At 39.4% G+C, this 19,589-nt stretch overlaps 1 protein-coding gene and 1 pseudogene across 2 annotated transcripts; both read right to left on the bottom strand.

Moving 5' to 3' along the window:
• Nucleotides 1-64: 64 nt before the first annotated feature.
• Nucleotides 65-5,752, bottom strand: LOC306664310 (protocadherin gamma-A7-like; the record flags this gene model as incomplete). The annotated part of the gene is made up of 2 exons (XM_079145144.1): nt 65-393; nt 3,355-5,752. 2 exons carry the CDS (start codon nt 5,750-5,752, stop codon nt 65-67), a joined length of 2,727 nt encoding a protein of 908 aa, XP_079001270.1.
• On the bottom strand, nt 5,749-19,527 carry LOC306664311 (protocadherin gamma-A6-like; annotated as a pseudogene). The gene is made up of 4 exons: nt 18,052-19,527; nt 14,115-14,321; nt 13,818-13,929; nt 5,749-11,857 (listed from the first exon to the last, which is right to left on the bottom strand). The product of its transcript is annotated as a protocadherin gamma-A6-like (transcript).
• Nucleotides 19,528-19,589: the final 62 nt, after the last annotated feature.

The raw sequence follows: 19,589 nt of genomic DNA on the forward strand, positions 1-19,589 counted from the left end.
GATCTGCTCAGAGAGCGCCCGGCAGAACAAAGACAGTAGGAAGGGAAGAAGCACTGGCCGCCTGTCAGTCTGTCCCCTCTCCGCAGCGCTGCTCCCCATCCCTCTTGTTCCCCTCAGCTTGCTCACCAGTCAGGAGACTCGGGATTACGAATGATCTCCGTACTGCAGATATTCGGAGCTCCGAAAGGACTCTTAATTCCAGTTCCAATCCAGGAAAAGATTCTTCTTTTCCGTAGGAAGCAGCGGTGTAATGGCTCACACTGGAGTCACATAGGGCTGTTCTGGAAAGCGCGTTGCGGTTGCGCGAGAAGATCGTGAGCTCCAAGCTCTCCTCTTTGGACAACAGCGGCGCCCAGAGCCCACAGTAGTTAACTGCAGCCTTTGCTGTTTTCACTTTAACCAGTAGGATAATTGTGTGTCTAACTGACACTCCTTAGGTTGGTGTATATATTTAACACAATGTTTTAAACGATAATCTCAGACATGCTTTATCTCATATTTTCAGGGTTTTAGGAAAATCACGTAGATCTAGTACATAAATATTTATCTGTGGATATAACTATTCCCCAATATTCAAATATGCGTTTAATGATATTAAAGATGACTGCAACAGACTTGGCATAAACCATCACAGAGTAAAGTTGTTTTACATACTTATTCAGCAGTAACGTAGTGGATAATGTTCTCCTTTTCTTTGCTCCTAAGGTTTTAATCCACTTTTCTAGTTACTTCAAGATGGTTAGTTAGTTTTTTTTCAAAGAACATTAATAATGTTGAAATTTGTTTTAAAGAAGAGGATATTTGTATTTATCTTCCAATACATCTAAAGGAGTTTCAGTGATTTCCTTTAGAGTAATATTACCTGATTCTCATTTCTACTATCTCAAGAAAAGAAATGGAGGTTGTCTAAATGTTAGCCTATTCTTTTCTATTATACAATCATTCTCCTTGTCAAAAAATATAGTATCAATATTCAAAGATACCAGGGAAATAATATATCGATATTTTTGTAGCACTGGGGATTGACCCAGTGCTAGGCAAGCACTTTACCACTGAGATACATTCCCAGACCTCGGAGATAATATTTTGCTTTGTGACATGAAATTACTGAGGTCTATTATACTCCAGCACTGATCTCCACATCTGAACTTATTTTACTACTGATGATGACCTCAGAATTTGAAGGAAACAGTCTGAAAAGTTTGCTTGCAATAGCTCTGTGAATTTAGTGATGATTTCTCCCCTTTATTAAAAACCATTTTTAAGCATCTAATTTTGATCAGGAAATTTTCTTTTCAAAATGCATGATACCTATATTTCTGCCAGAGAACATTTCCTCACACAATATCAGTATGTTCCTTTGTAAGTGATACATTGAACTCCACAGAATAAATGAAATATTCTTTCATTCTGTTGCAAGTCTCTTATATGCAAAATACTACAAGGTACAACATACAACACTAGAAAAATCCTTTAAATGAACATTCAGAAGATCCCTGGAATCAAGATTATCTTGTTATTCACCTCTTACAGATGATAACTATCTGAAGTATTAAACTTTATGAAAATGCTATACTAAAGAATATGGAAGTAGCCCCAGATTGAGTTGTTTCTAGCTGCAATTTTCAGCAGACCCAATATATAAAATTGACTACCATTCTACAGTTTGAGTGCATGAGATGGTTGTTTTGTGGAGCCAGCTTCTCCAATCTCCCACTTGGAGAGCCCACAGACATACTTCACATGGATATACCACTAAAATGGCACGTTGGAATTCTATGTTAAAGTTTGTAATTGCCTACTTCATAAATGCCAGTTATAAGATTTAAATGAAATTTCATTTGACATTTTATCAGTTTTGGTCAATGACCTTTGGTTTGGCATTAGACACTGTGTCTGTCTTATATTAGATGTTAATGAAGATTGACACATTTTATCATTTAGGTGTCAATCTCCCTTTCTAGTAGCATCCACACTGTTAGATTATTATATTTTAAATAGTTGAGGAAGCAATCACAATTTTCAGTGCCACCAAGCAGAAGCAGGACACAGAAAAATGTTTCAGACTGGAAAATCCTTGAGAACTTTTTAGAGACTTGAATCATAAAGAGAATCCTTAAAAGGCAACTGAAATGTGTTGTACTCTTCCTAACCTAGCATGCAGAGAAAGACTCAATAATTCATTCTCTTTTATAAAGCACATGAGTTAAGAAGCTGGCGGGACTGCAAATTGGTGTAACCACTCTAGAATGCAGTATTGAGATTCCTCAGAAAACTTGGAATGGAACCACCATTTGACCCAGTTATCTCACCCCTTGATTTATTTTCAAAGTATTTAAAATCAGCATACCTCAGTGACACAGCCACATCAATGTTTATAGAAACTAAATTCACAATAGCTAAGCTATAGAAACAACCTAGGTGCCCTTCGACAAATGAATGAATAAAGAAAATGTGGTATATATTCACAATGGAGTATTATTTAGTCATAAAGAAGAATGATTTATGACATTTGCCAGCAAATGGATGAATCTGGAGACTATCATGCTAAGCGAAATAATCCAGTCCCCAAAAAACCAAAGGTTGAATGTTTTCTCTGATATATAGAAGCTAACCCACCATAAGAAGGGGGCGAGGGGAAGAAAAGAAATTCAGTAGATTAGACAGTGGGGGACAGAGGAAGGCAGGGGGATAGAAAAAGGAAAGACAGTAGAATGAATCTGACATTATTTTCCCATGTAATATAGGAAGATAACAGTGAATCCCACCATCATGTACATCATGTACATCTATAAGAATCGGATTACAACTAGAATAAGATAGATTTCATGCTTGCATAATTATATAAAAAGGATTCTGCTTTCATGTATAACTAAAAAGAACCAGTAAACAAAAATTTTGTATTACAAAGAAGCAAGGGGAAAAAAAGCCAAGTGTTGATGCTGGGGATGTAGCTCAGTAGTACAGCACTTGCTTAACATGAGCAAGGATTCGATCCCCAGCACTGAAAAAAAAAAAAAAAAAAAAAAAAAAAAAAAAAAAAAAAAGAAATATGCTTGCAAGAAAACCAAGTGGAAATTAGGTGGAAGGTAAAAAATATGATAGCTTATTTATTCACAATCCTGTACAAAGTTTTCACTATGCTTCAAATAGGTACCATAATCTATGTGTTCTACATTAAATTATCACCAGTGAAATAAACCAGTATAAACTTTTTGCCTCCTAAAGTTTTCTTAACCCTTATCTCCAAAATACTTGTTTTGAAAAATAGGAACATCTCTTGCAAAATGTAATCCTCATGGAAATAAAAATAAAGAACTGAACTCACCTGATTCCTTGGGACTTCACCCTTACATTCATGAAAATCTATGGATGTTAACAAAGAATCATTTTTCTCACAGCTTTCCTGGCTGATGAGTGTGTCCACATAGTTGGGCTGGGGGAAGATAATGTGGCTCTTCCGAGAATCTGACGTGAGGGAGATCTCGTGGGAATAGGTCTGCAGAAAGGTGCGCACCCCATCCATGCCCACGAAGTGTGAGGCAGGCACATCCTCCAACCCACCACCTGTGCCCCGGAGCAAGCGTGACTTATGCCAGTGCTGTAGTCTGAGTAGAAGCAGCACAATAACGAAGACAAGGAAAACACAGGAGACAGTGGCCACTGCTACCACCAAGTAGAGTGTGAGGTCTGAATCATTGGGGTCCACAGGCATCCCGTTGCTGCCAAATTCTGCCAGGACATCTGGTATGCTATCAGCCACAGCCACAGTGAATGTGACAGTGGCTGAGAGAGGGGGTTGGCCATGGTCCTGGACAGCCACCACCAGGCTCTGTCTGAGTGTGTCTCTGTCCAGAAGGGCCCGTGCTGTGCGTACCTCACCAGTATGCAGCCCCACAGAGAAAAGCCCTGGGTCATTGGCCTTGAGCAGGTGGTAGGACAGCCAAGCATTCTGGCCTGAGTCTTTGTCTACTGCCACCACCTTGGTCACTAAATAACCAGGCTCTGCAGAGCGGGGTGCCAACTCCACCCCAGTGGACCCATCTGTGGGGAGAGTGGGATACAGAATCTCAGGCACATTGTCGTTCTGGTCCAAGACAAACAAGTTCAATGAGACCTTGCTGCTGAGAGGTGGGTCCCCACTGTCATGTGCAGTCACTCTCAGTTGTAGGTTACGAAACTGCTCATAGTCAAAGGATTGAAGTGCATACAGAACACCAGTGTCAGAGTTGATGGAGATATAGGAGGACAGTGATGTCTCCTGGGTGGCATCCTCATCTAAGGAATAAGTGATCTGGGCATTCTTGTCACTGTCAGGGTCATATGCAGTCACTGAGAAGATGGAAGCACCTCTGGGGTTGTTCTCAGGGATGTAGATAGAGTAAGAAGAGTGAGGGAATGTGGGTGGGTTGTCATTGGTGTCTGCCACATGTATGGAGATGTGAGTTTCTGTGGACAGAGGAGGAGTTCCACCATCTGTAGCTTTCAGTGTGATGTTGTACACAGAGAGTTTTTCCCGGTCCAGGTTTTCTGCTGTGATCAATCTATAATAATTATCTATTGATATTTCTAATTTAAAAGGCAGATTTTCTGGAAGAGTGCAAGTCACCTCTCCATTTTCCCCAGAATCTCTGTCTTGAAGGTAGAAAAGAGCAATTACTGTCCTGGGAGGTGTGTCTTCAGGGATTGAGTTGCTTATGGACATCACAGTCACTTCTGGAGCATTGTCATTCACATCTAAAATTGTGATTAATACTTTTGCCTTTGTCAGACTACCAGGACCATCCTGAGCCTGAACTTCAATTTCATAGAAGCTAGATTCTTCATAATCCAGGCTTTCTAAAGTTGATAATTCTCCTGTAAGGGAGTTCAGATGGAATATTTGTAGAAGTTTTGGAGTTATTTTTCGAAAAGAATATGTCACTTCTCCATTGACCCCCTCATCTGGGTCGACTGCATTTACGGTGAGAAGTGTTGTGCCCACTGGCATGTTCTCAGGTACAGCCACTTGGTACTGGGGTAGAGAGAAGACTGGTGTGTGATCATTCACATCAACTACTGTCACTTGGATATGCAGGATGCCAGATAAAGGTGGGTCTCCACCATCATAGGCTGTGAGGACCAGATGGTGAATCATCTCTTCCTCTCTGTCCAGCACCTGTTCCAGCACCAGTTCTGGGTACTTAATTCCATCGTCTCCATTTTGCACAACCAGGGAGAAGTGGCGATTGGGGCTAAGCTGGTATTTCTGGAGGGAGTTCGTGCCCACATCTGGATCTCCAGCCTCGTTTAGTGGAAACCGCATTCCAGGAACTGTATTCTCCATTATTTTTACGTTTATTTCTTTCGTCAAGAATCTGGGAGCATTGTCATTAACATCCAATATTTCCACTTCTATAGGGTAAAGATTCATTTTGTCCTCCATCAGAACGTTAAAACTCACCAGACACCGCGCGCTCTGGGCGCAGAGCTCCTCCCGGTCTATCCTGCCTGCGGTGACCAAGCTGCCGCTTCGCGGGTTCAGAGAGAAAAGCTGCGTCTTACCTTTGGAAACGATTCGGACTCCTCGCTCCGCCAGCTCCTGGGGTTCCAGACCCAGGTCCTTTGCAATATGACCCACGAAAGACCCTTCATCTGTCTCCTCTGTCACGGAATAGAGAATTTGTCCTGCCCAGGCTTCCCACCAGGTCCCCAAAAATATGAAAAGAAGGACGAATCCTCTGTAGTTCTCGCCCCTCTGCGGAGCCGCCATGTCGTCCTGCTGATCTTGCTTAGACCCTGGGGTGTCTCGGAATGAGCTGCTGAGTGCAGGTGTTCCTGCTCGGACCCCTCTGTATTCCGAAGGGAGGCCCAGAACCCAGCTGCAGAGAGGCTTGACTTTGGCGCAGCTTGAAAGAGGGCTTGTTTTAATCTGACGGATTTTTGTGGATGTGCTGTAAAACTCGGTGTTGCCTGTCGGATTTCATCGCACCCCTTTCTCCTGGTTGGTGAACAGCGGCGCTCAGAGTCCTTACTATGTTATTGCATCATATTGAAGCAAAATAAACTGGTTTTACAGAAAGTAAGTTTCATCCCTCAAAATTTCCCTTTTTACTTGTATCTTCACTCCGAATACCTCTGATATACTTTAAAAATCCATTTTAAGACACTGATTAATGCAACAGTGTTCACGAATGGGTATTTGTTAATTACAGATACATTTTTTGAACCTCTTTTGTCTTCCAACTTTTGAAGTTACTTATTGGCACTCACACTTTATTGCACATAGAAAAAATTCAACCATTGCAGTTAAAAAAGTAAACGTTTGATATAATATTTGTGTATATTCAATATATTTATCTATATATGTGTATGTATATTTCCTAAAAAGGCTTCATTAACTCTAGTGTTCAAGATTTCTAAGTTATTCCACAACATAAAATTAAACATTAAAGATCTCTTCTGGACAATCAAAATACATTTAATAAATATAACATAAGCTAAATAGATCAAATCAAGATAATTTTATAGTTTTAAAGACACTATGTTATAGATAAAGTTATTGGGAAGAATCTGACCTTCATTTTTTTTTACTTGTATTTAAAATTTCTATGGAAAGTCTACAGATTTTTCCAGACATGGAATTATCTTCTTTCTTTTCTTTATGAGACTTTTTCTATTGAAGACTGTTTGTTTAGTTTAGTTAGAATTCTGATTAGTTTATTGCCAAGCAAAGATGTATTTTCTCATGATTCTTTCTGAGTTTTACTTCCTCCCTTTAAAAAAATGTCATCTCAACATAAGTTTTATCAGACTGGAATATTTTTCCACAGATGATAAAAGAGATCAATAATTTGATAGACATATCCCCCCAAGCTTGAAAATTCAGTATATGCTGAAAATCTCTGACAGCCTATCTTAGTAGTGATGATCTGTTTGGTGGGTAGTTCAAATAGTCTTAATTAGTAAATTTCATGGTTTCCAGAATGTTTAGCAATTGATCACTTTATATGTGACCCATGAATGACTAAATGAATGAATAACTATTGTAAGAGTAGAATCTAATTTTTTTTGATTACTGAAATGTTTTGTTTAAATGAAATGATAACAGGTAACTCAGGTAAAAAAAAATAAGTCAGTCTACTACCCATGTAACTCAGCTAACTTTACCTATAATGACAGATGGTCAAGATGTAGTTAAATCACCCAAAACTGGTGATACAGTAAAACATCATTCATATTCTCAGGGTATTAAAAAACCAAATCATCAAATTTGTATAAGATCATCTGACTCCACATGACTAATACCCAAGATTCCATTTGTTTAAAATTACAATTTACTCTTAATTTATTTGGCACCAGGGATTGAACTCTGAGGGGCTTAACCACTGAGCCACATCCCCAGCCCTTTATATATTTTATTTAGACACAGGGTCTCACAATTGCCTTCTTAAGTTGCTGAGGCTGGCTTTGAACTCATGAGTCACTGGGACTACAGGATATACCTGGCCAACTTTACTCTTAAATTCTGATCAAACACATCAAAGGATCATATCACAAATGTCCAACAAATCAGATTTGAAAATGTATGGAATCTCTTGGTTAGCCATATACATTTGGAAACTTGAAATAAACAATTGTAAAATAATTGCAGAAATGCAAATATCACAATATTGATTTAAAAAAGATGTATTACTTTTATCATTTTATTTAAAAGACCAACTCAATGTGTGTGTGTGTGTGTGTGTGTGTTTTGCAATTGTGGAATTTGAACCTAGGGCCTTGTACATGTTAGGCAAGTACTCTGTCACTGACCTATAACTTCAAGTCTCCAATGTTATCTTTATGAAGATCAGCAAACTCAGACTACAAATGAAGTTCTTACAGATTTTCAATTAACTTCTTGATTATTTTTCTCTGTATTCCAAATTTAGATGCATATGTGGTCAATTCTCTCTATTATCAGATCATAGAATCATGTAACTCAAGATTGTAAAAAAAAACTTTGCTGTAATGTAATTCTACAATTCACCAAATTATAGAATTCCTTATACTTCATTAATTCCAGGACCATCAATTTATTTTTGAAGACTGCCAAAAATAGAATCTCCTATCTCCTTAACAATCCTTTTCCTGTTAGAACAACTCTGACAAAAAAACTTTGCTATGTTATTACCACACCATAATTTCACTGGCATATTTTGGTCATAATGAATAAGACTAATCATTCCTCTACATGATAATCCCCTTTCCTTCAAATATGAGTTCCTATATAACAGAAGTTCTGTTTTATATTTGGGTTTAAAAAGCTATAATATAAATTTTTTATTTGATCCTTATTAATCCTTCATTCTTCCATTCACCAGTCAGTCCTCTATCTTTACAGATATTTCCTATAAGTGGTCACTACAGAGCCTCCACTAAAAATCATTTTCACTATTAAATATTATTAAACACACAATATGCAGAAAACATTGTGGTAGTTGCACAGCACCAGTGCTTATTTTTAATAATCCAATAATTATAAAAATGGAGATGTCAATAAATACTTGTTCAATATTCTGCTTCATAGTTTGAAATTTTTCATAAATTTTTAATTTTTAAATTTTAGTTTAATTAAATTTTAGTGTTAAACATTAAGACTATAGAGATTTTGACTGGACAAAATGAATGGGAGATATAGTCTAGGACTATTATTCACGTCTTTTAAAACCAAAGAGCAGGAATTCTTTGCTACAGGCATTGGTGATTCTTATTTTTTTTAAAGAATAATTTTTAATTCCTAAGGAGTAAAACAGAAAATCTTTCATACGATGAAATTGCCATCATTTTAGAAAACACTTACAATTATTTAGTAACATTGAGGAAACACAAAGACCTTTTTTGGGGGGATACTGGGGATTGAACCTGGGACACTTTATTAGTGAGCTACATCCCCAGCCCTTTTTATTTTTTTATTTTGTAACAGGGTCTCACTAGGTTTCTTAGAGCCTTCTTAAGTTGTTGAGGCTGGTCTAGAACTTGTGATCTTCTTGCCTCAGCCTCCTGAGTTGCTGGAATTATAGGTGTGCTCTATTGCTCCTGGCTACTAAGATCTTAATCTTATTTAACAGAGGCTGTAATTCAGTTTTTTTAATATCAGAAGAAGAAAGGATTTCACAAATGTCACATAATAGGAACAAAACTAAGATGTGAGATGTACGAAATCAAAGGCACAGCTTTCCTAAAAAAGAAGGGTTAAAAAACAAACTAAAGTGTGCATTAAGTTTTTAAAATCAAATTCAAGAAAACCAAGATTGAAAAGATTGATTTATATAAAAGAAAAACATCAGAATTACATGATTTGCTGCAAAAGACTAAGAGAACAGCATGGATCAAAGCATTTTAAAATTTTCTGTTAAATAAAAAAGAATAAAAACCATAACCTCACCTGAACAAGGGGATCCTCCTCTTTACAAAATCCTGAATCTTTCTGTATCAAAAGAAGTTCATTTTCCACAAAACTCTCCTGACTCATGAGCATGTGAGCATAGTTGGGTTGGGGGAAGATGATGTGGCTCCTTGAGTCCAAGGTGAGTGAGATCTCATTAGAATATGTCTGCAGGAAAGTTTGTACCCTGTCCATACCCACAAAGTGCGAGGTGGACTTGACAAACCCCCATTTGCAGACTTCAGAAAGCTTGATTTGTGCCAGTTTCGCAGTCTGAGCACCAGGAGCACCGTAACAAAGGCAAAGAAGATGCAGGAAACAGCAGTTACTGCCACTATTAGGTAGAGCGTGAGGACAGAGATTTCAGAGTCATGCAGGGGCTTGAAATGGCTCAAATCAGGGATGCTGTTGGCCACCACCACAGTGAGTGTGACTGAGGCCAAAGAGGGGGATGACCATGGTCCTGGACTGCCACCACAAGACTCTGCTTGAGTGAATCTCTGTCTAGCAGGGCCCCTGCTGTTCACACCTCGCCTGTGTGCAGTCCCACTGAGAAGAGTCCTGGCTCACTGGCCTTGAGCTGGCAGTAAGACAGCCACGCATTCTGAACTGAATCTCTGTCCACTGCCACCACTTTGGTCACCAGATAACCAGGCTTTGCAGAGAGGGGAGTCAGTTCTAGCCCAGTGGAGCCATCAGTGGGGAGGAGAGGATATGAGATCTCAGGCACATTGTCATTCTAATCCAGCACCAGCAGGTTCAATGATGCATTGCTATGAGTGGTGGTGGGTTCCCATTGTTGCTGGCTATCACCAGTACCTGGATGTCTCTAACATGTTCACAAAGGAGCACCGTGCATACAGGACACCAGTGCTAGAGTTGATGGAGGGGTAGGAAGACAGAAATGCCCCTTGAGGATGTCCTCAGTCAGGGAGTAGGCAGCTTGGGCATTCTCTTCACTGTCAGGGTCCAGTGAATTCACAGAGAAGATGGAAGCACCTCTGGAATTGTTCTCAGTGACATAGAGTAGGATGAATGGGAGAAAATGGGTGGGTTATCATTATTGTCTGCCACTTGTAGGGAGATGAGCTTTTCTGTAGACAGAGGAGGTATTCTTTTGTCTGTAGCTATCACAGTGTTGTTGTACAAGGACATCTGTTCCCCATCTAGAACTGCATTTGTCACTAATCAATATAATCATCTACTGATTTTTCCAATTCAAATGGGAGACTTTTAACAATGGAACATGTTACCAGGCCATTCAGTACAGAATCTCGATCACACACTTGAAAAAGAGCAATTACTGTTCCTGGAGGTACATTTTCAGTGATTGTTCTGCTTCCAGATGTAATAACCACTTCTGGTACATTATCATTCACATTCAAGATGGTTATTAAGACTTTTGCTCTGTCTTGAAGACCTGGCTGATCCCGGGCTTCAACATTCAGTTCATAAAAGCTAGAATCCTCATAGTCATGAGTTGCAGAAGTTGAAATTTCTCCAGTTAAAACATTCAAGCAGAAAATCCGTGTGATCTTCTCTGTGATCTTCACAAGGAATATGTAATTTGGGCATGGACTCCTTCATCCCGATCAGTGGCATTTACCAACAACACTGGTGTGCCTACAGGCAAGATTTTCAGGAACACTTATGTAGTAGATGGGTTGAGTAAACACTGGAGCATTGTCATTCACATCTAGGATGGTTACCACAATTGGTGCCATACCTGATGGGACAGGGTTACCACCATCCATGGCAGTAAGGATCAGGTGGTGAACGCCTTCTCTCTCCGTCCAGGGCATACTCCAGCACCAGCTCTGGGTACTTGGGCCCTTGGGCTTGGCTTTGCACATCCACTGAAAAGTGTCTGTTGCTGCTGAGCTTGAAGTTCTGAAGTAAGTTTATTCCCACATCAGGATCATAGACCTCCATTAGTAAAGAGTGAGAAGATGGAACTATGTTTTCAAGAATTTTCACTTCCAATTCTTCCCTTAAGAATCAGGGTGCATTATCATTAATGTCCACTATTTTCACTTCCACGAATAAAGATTCAGTTTATCCTGGATAAGGATGTTAAACTTTATCAGACACCACGTGCTCTGAGCACAGAGCTCCTCCCGATGTATCCTTCCCTTGTGACCAAGCTGCCCCTTCGTGGGTTCAGAGAGAAAAGCTGCATCCTACCTCTGGAGACAATGCTGACTCCATGCTCCATGAGCTCTTGGGGCTCCAATTTCAGGTCCTTGGTGACATTGCCAACGAAGGAACCTTTATCTAGCTCCTTGGGAATAGAGTAGTGGATCTGTGGAGTCCCAGCTCCACAGAGCAACCACAGGAAAGTGAAGAGCAGGAGCAGGAGCAGCAGGTCACAGTGTTGGCACCTCTGCAGAGCTGCTATGACTAGCTCTATGGACTTCTCTGGGATTATGAGTAGGAAGAAGAGCGTTCCTCAGAAACAGAGGTCAAGGTTCTTACACAAGCCATGACCACTAGCGAACCATTTAAGACAGAATTTCTGCACACTTTTGGTGTCTGATCTGTTTTGTGGTTGGAGGATATAACCCGAGTTCGCATTGATTTTCTTGTCCAGGTTGGTGAACAGCGACAGTGAGTCCCAACTTAATATCACACTGTTTTGTGAAACTACCATACCAAGGATTTTATTTATATTAAATCTGTGGAGATGACATTCATATTACTCTCTCCATGAGAGTGAAGCATTTAGAAGAATAAAAGATTTGATTTTGAATGATTTTAAATGTTTTCTGGAATGTGTTATTCATTTTTGTGAAAATATCTCTTAGGAGCTTGGAGAACAGAAATATTGCACTTTTCTGTAACCTTTGAATTATTGCACTACACCACCATTTTCATTTGTCTTCAGTTTCAATAAAAACACCAAAAATCATAAACACATTTTTGAAACAATCTACTATAGCAGCAATTACAGAATTGTCAGTGTTAACTAATTGTTTATTTATTTGTAGTACTGGGGATTGAACCCAGGGGCATTTTACCACTGAGCTACATCCCCAGTCCCATTATTATTATTATTATTATTATTATTATTATATTTTGATACAGGGGTCTGGAAAGTTGCTGGGACTGGCTTTGAACTTTCCATTCTCCTATATCAGTTTACCAGGTTCTTGAGATAACATACATGGCCACTGCATCCAACCTTATTTTAATTTTTTGTTTCCAATGTTGGGGTGAACTCAGGGCCCCTCATCTAACCCTGAGCAACAACCCAGCTCTTGGTTGCCATTTTTAGATATAATTGTCTTTTTTTTTTCTTTTTTGTAGTGGAGACTGAACTGGGGGCTATGATTTACCACTGAACTATATTCCCAGACCATTTTCTTTTTAATTTTGAGACAGGGTCTTGCTAAATTGCTGAGGTTGGCTTCTAATTTGCAATTCTTCTGCTTCAGCCTCCCAAGTAGCTGGGATTACAGGCATGCACCACCACATTTGGCTCATTAGCAGTTTCTACTAACATATAGGTTGTGAACTGATATAGGATGCATCTGTGTATGCCTTTAAAAACATGCAAAGTAAGCAAAATATCAATGCTACCTAAAATACATTTTAATATGTTTATTATATTACATATATTTTAGGATTACTTATGGGAAGTAAGTCACTTAACTGTGTAGAGTTATGTTTATTTAAAGATAATGTCTCATAATGACAGTGTGAGACACTACTTTATTAAAACTGTTTCTGATTATATTGTTTTAGAATTCAAAATTTTAAGACCACAACAAAGATACTTTTTTTCCTGGTACTAGGAATTGAACACAGGCTGCTCTACCACTGACCTACATCCCCAGTCATTTAAATTTGTTTTTAAATGTTTGAGATGCAGTTTTACTACATTGCCCAGGTTGGCCTTAAACTTGAGATCTTCCTGCCTCAGCCTTCTAGTAGTTGGAATTACAGGTATATGCCACCATGCCCAGAGCTTAGGGAGACTTTCCAGGAAAGAACAACTGCAGCACAGATAAGCCTACAAAGAATTTCCTAGCTCCATGTCTAGAAAAATTAATAAAACCCAACAAAATCAGGGTACATTTAACCTTTATACCTTTTATCTCTAATAAGTTGAAACTTAATTATAGTCACAGATGGATGAAAGACTGAAGAAACTCACCTGTTGCAAATGGATCAAACTGGAAATCATGTTGGGATTGTCATTATTGGAACTGTCAAACCAAGAGCCTTTTTGTCACACAGCTCTTATGGTATAGTATTTTCAAGTTTTATATTGACTAATTTAAGCTCAGTCTTTGAAGACTGTGGGCAGCACAGAGATTGTAGAAATAAGGCAAAGTCCCTTTCTTGTAGGTGGGGAGAATCTCCAGTACAGCCTTTGAGCAGAGACCAGGTTGAAAGCAGCCCTCACCAGTAGGGTTGGCGGAGGGTAGTAGTTGCAAGGTGATGTCCAGAATCACTATCAGGAGAAAGAGCATTGAGATCAAGGCCAATGCCACCACCAGGTAGAACTGCAGCTCACCCTGGGAGTCAGAGGGCACAGGATGGTCACTGAGTTCTGGTAGTGCCTCCTGTAGGCTGTCAGCAAAGGTCAGGAGCAGGGTGGCAGTGGCCAAAAGAGGTGATTAACCACCATCAAGCACAGCGACTAGTAGGTGCTGGCGAGTCACATCCTTGTCGCTGAAGGCACACACTGTGTACACCTCACCCGTGTGGCCTGTGGCACATGGTAGTACAGCCAGGCATTGTGTCCTGAGTCAGTGTCTTCCTTGGTGACCAGGTAGCAGACCTTCGTGGCTTGCAGCACAGTGTTGAAGAGTGCTGAGCTGTCAGGCACTAGTGCCAGGTACAGTACCCATGGAGCATTGTGGTAGTCAATACACTCAGGCTCATGTTGGTGGTGAGTGTGGGTAAGCTATGATCATGAGCCTGCAGAGTCAGCTCAAAGGAGCATAGCTGCTCATGGTTGAAGGCTCACTGTGTGAACACCACTGGCCTCTGTTCACTCACAGACATGTAGGATAACAATGCTCAAGGCTCCAAGTCACTGGCCATGATGGAGTAGAAGACTTGGCCATTGGGCTCTAGGTCTGGGTTGAAGGCACTAACTTGAGCAATGGAGGCCCCAGGAGGGTTGTTTTAGACTATATAGACTAACTAGGAGACCTGGTAGAGAACTAGAGCATTATTGTTGATGTCAGTGATGTATAGGGTAAAACTTGTGCTGGAGGAGAGAGGCAGATTGCCTTTGTAGGTGGCTACAATAATGACATTGTATTCTGGGATCTCCTCCCTGTCCAGGGAACTATCTGTCACAACCTATATATGTGTTTTGTATCTTAAACTAATGGAAATTTCCCTTTTAGTTGGCGGAGGATTTTCTCATTAAATCCAGAATCTAGATCACTACAACAATGAGCACAGCAACAGTGGTCCCCAGCCCAGCATCTTTTTTCTATATGTTAGGATTCAGAAGCCAGAGTAATCTCCAGGGCATTGTCATTTTCATCCAAAATATCTATTTGTAATTTACAGTGTGCAGTGTGACTCCCACCATCTTTTGTTTCTACCCCAAGCGGGTAGCTCCCTCTTCAAAGTCCAGTCTTCCAGCAGTGGTGAGTTCCCCTATTTTGCCATTTAACTTGTCTCACTGCTTTACCAATATTGATAAAGGAGTAGGTGATCTTGGCATTGTCACTCTCATCTGAATCAGTGGCCAACAAGGAGAAGCCAGTAGGCAGGTTCTCTGATGGATATCTTCACAGCAGGAAGTTGATGAGAGACTACACTTGAACATTTGAAATATTAAATGTGCTGTCATTCCTTTGAACTTGAACTTTATCCATCCAAATGAAATGTGTTTTACTCATCAGAGAACAGAGATAAACTTGCTCAAGTTGTTTATTAGCATCATCATAATTTTAGCTTCCATATTCATAAAATGGTCACAATAATGTCTTCCCTGTTTACCTTAGTAGAACTGAGGACTCAATAAAATAGCAAATAGAAAAGCAAACAAAAGGAAATGTTGGTGACTGCAGAAGATGTAGTATAAAAACTGTTGAAGCATCAACATGATGTGTATTGTTATTTCAAGTACTAAATCTTGTAGCTCTTAGTTTTGTACTATATTTCACTTTCTGAAAATATTACCTTTATTATTTTACCCCCAAAAGAATTGATAGGTAAGCAAGAGGCTGATAATTTTTATAAAGTAGAAATAGAGTAAGAAGCAAGAGTCTCTTTTCTTAGTGTTAAAGTGTCTACTTTTAATTAAAAGAGTATGATTGAAAAACTCATAAGTGATGTTTTTCAATACTACATTATAATTGTCCTCAATTGTACTGTTTCTTTCCAAATGGTGAGTTTAAAAATGGTGAGTTGCTTGGATTTGGGGGAGGGTGAAGTATGAGTCCTTATACTTTTCTCAAGTATAATCCAAGGAAAGACATTTATGTTGTCTATTTTTCCTTTGTTCTCCAGGTTATTATATGATGATCTCAACATTTTTCATTGACATTCTTTCTTTGTCAATAAGAATGCTAATTTTCTGGGTTCTGACATGTGTCTTACAGTTTTAACTCCATTCAAAACTAGAAAGTCCTCATAAAGTATCTAACCTACATACTATACTGTTACTCTAAAACTTGTCAGATGTGTAGCAATATGAAGTCATTTTATAAGGGAAAAACTTTAAAGCATGTTCAACTTCTCATTGTACAGCCATTCACTGGCACCTTTATGCAAACATAAAAACATTACTAGAGATGTAGCTCCGTGGTAGAGTACTTGCCTAGCATGAGGAAGGCTTTGCATTTGATCCCCAAACCACTAAAAATATATACTGAATAAAAACAGCCTGCTTCAAAACAGCCAAGCAAAATGACTTTCCACCATTGTATGAACACTTCAATTAGCACTGGAAATTTATCTTTTCAGAGCACATATAAAATTAAAGATTCAAATATTTGAATATATATATATGTATATATATATATATATACACACACACACACACAATACATATACTGAGTGTTGCAGCAAGCATTTTATAATGCAAAGACTATTGGTAGGTTAGTGAGATTTAAAAGACGTTTGTTTATTGCACACAAAAGTTGACTCAGGATATATACCCAAATCTATAACTTTTTCTTTAAAAAGTAATGGAAAAATGAGTTTCCATGTAGGAGCAATTGATGTCAGCATCTACCATACAGACCTTTTGTTATTTTTTGGATGCATTAACTATTCAGTGATTCTGCACATTTTACATTGAGGTTAGGATTGTCCATATATACATATAATTGGATGTCATTTAAATAAAGGCTTAAAAATAAAAATCAAGTGGTTCTAGTTTTCTAAATGTGTCAATAAATTTTTCCAATGTTGAGTAACATAATCTATATTCACCCTCTAATATTCACCTACTAATTTTCTTCCATTTTTTAATAATTTGCCACTGATGTGCAAAGTGTGGAATGTATAAAATTTGAAAGATTTACAATCTTCCAGTAAGAAGTACCTGAAAATCATTTTCAGCAAAGAAATGGCAGAAAATGAATCAAATCAAGCAGTTGTATTTCTTCCCTTATATGATCCATGCTCATGAACTTGAAGCTCATAGACTAGCATTTTCACTAAGAAAAATCTATTAAGATGAATACATTCCTCAGAAATGAATTTTATAATTTCAAGGTATCGTTAAGTTGCATTGATTTTTCAAATAGAAACCTTAGACTCTTGTAATAAAGCAGAATTGTGCCAACACATATGGAAATGCAAGCATATTAGCAGATATTGATTCTGATAAGTGGCTACCCATAACCAGTGATGCCAAGCGTATGACATAGTTACACTTATTGAATGTAGCATTATCTCTTTTGAGACTATAACCTATATCACAGAATGAAACACAATTCTAAAGTTTCTTCTCACTGATTTCTTTCCTCAACAAATAGGCAATAATTATATGGGTTAACCCAAACTTTTCTGGTTTCAGAATGCTACAGACATTATCATCACTATAAGTTAATTCTACATTTCTGATTTTGCACAGGTTTCTGTACTTGTCCACTGGTTTATGTGAGTACTATAAATGATTTCCTTATGAAAACTTCAAGTATACTAAAATACAAATCCTGCAAATATCTTTCCAAAACATGTTCACTAATGGTGTCTAGGCAAATATTCAAAAGAGTTCATATGTCTAACAACTTGAATTCACAGAATAACTCTTCTATTAACAGAATAGTTGTTCTGAACTAACAAAATCTTTGAGTAAAGGATTATGTTTACCATTTGAAGATATGTACTTAAGTCTACTGTTATCAGATATTCCAAAATGAGTACAGATTGAGAAAACATAGCAAGTTCAAAACAATTGAAAACAAATGGAAAAAGCATCACTTATCAATCAAAATAAAGTTACTCTGCAATAAGGCAAATAAAGATTCACTAATAATTAGTTGATTTTTTTTGGTTTGGTGGTGCTGGGGATTGAACCCAGGGCCTGTGCATGCTAGGCAAGCATTTCACCAACTGAGCTATATCCCCAGCCCTAATTAGCTGATTTTTAATGTGTCGGAAAACTGAGGAAACAAAGGAAAAAAATGCTCCAGTAATTCTTACTATAAGAAAGAACTAACCTTATCAATTCTTGGTTCTTCTTTGTTTGCATTTACCTTATCAGACACCAGAAGAGGTTCACTTTTCTCACAACTCTCTTCACTAATGAGAGTATCCGCATAGTTGGGTTGGGGAAAGATCAGATGACTCTTTCGGGAGTCCGCAGTGAGGGAGATCTCATGGGAATAGGTCTGCAGGAAAGCCTGCATCCCATCCACACCCACAATGTGGGAGGTGGGCATGCCAGTCAACCTGCCTCTGGAAACCTGGAGCAGGCGTGAGGAGTGCCAACGTCGTAGTCTAAGTGCCAGCATCACAATGACAAAGGCCAGGAAGACACAAGAGACTGCAGCCACTGCTACCACGAGGTAGAGTGTAAGATCTGAATCGTCAGAGTAGGAGGGGGGCTTGATGCTACCCAGATTGGCCAGAACATCGGGGATGCTGTCAGCCATAGCTACTGTGAGCGTGACGGTGGCTGAGAGAGGTGGCTGGCCATGGTCCTGAACAGCCACCAGGAGGTTCTGCTTGAGCGCATCTCTATCCAGTAGCACCCGTGCTGTGCGCACCTCGCCATTGTGCAGCCCTACCGAGAAAAGCCCAGGTTCACTGGCCTTGAGCAGGCGGTAGGACAGCCATGCATTCTGACCAGAGTCCCTGTCCACTGCCACCACCTTGGTCACCAGGTATCCAGGCTCTGCAGAGCGGGGTGCCAGCTCTACACCAGTAGAACCGTCAGTAGGAAGGGTGGGATACAGGATCTCAGGGATGTTGTCATTCTGATCCAGCACAAACAAGTTCAGTGACACGTTGCTGCTGAGTGGAGGGTTCCCACTGTCACTGGCTTTCACCAGTAGCTGCAGGTCTCTTAACTGCTCATAGTCAAAGGAGCATAGTGCATACAGGACACCAGTGTCTGAGTTTATGGAGACATAAGAGGATAGAGGCACTCCCTCTAATGTATATTCTGCCAGTGAGTAAGTGATCCTAGAATTGTCACCACTGTCAGGGTCATGGGCTGTCACAGAGAAGATGGAGACACCTCTGGGGTTATTTTCAGGGATAGAAGTAGAGTAGGAGGTCTGAGAGAAGGTAGGTGGGTTGTCATTGATATCCACTACTTTCAGGGAGATTTGGTTTTCTGTAGACAGGGGTGGGGTTCCATGGTCAGTAACTGTTACTGTGATGTTATAATCTGAAGTCTCTTCTCTGTCCAGAGCTCTTGTTGTTAATAGGTGATAGTAATTATCAACTGACCTTTCTAATTTGAAAGGCAAGTTCCTTGGAATAGAACATGAAGTCTCACCATTCTCCCCAGAATCACCATCGTGTATGCTAAACAGTGCAATTATGGTCCCAGGAAGACAGTCTTCAGAGACAGAACTGCTGGAAGTAGTGAGTATCACTTCTGGGGCATTGTCATTCACATCCTGTACTGTGACCAGCACCTTAGCACTAGCAAGAAGAGCACCCCCATCTTGAGCTACCACTTCCATGAGATAGAATCTGGATTCTTCATAGTCCAGCGATTGAATAGTTGAGATTTCCCCAAGAGAGG

Source organism: Sciurus vulgaris (assembly GCF_902686455.1).
Source record: "Sciurus vulgaris genome assembly, chromosome: 6".
NCBI lineage: Eukaryota > Metazoa > Chordata > Mammalia > Rodentia > Sciuridae > Sciurus > Sciurus vulgaris.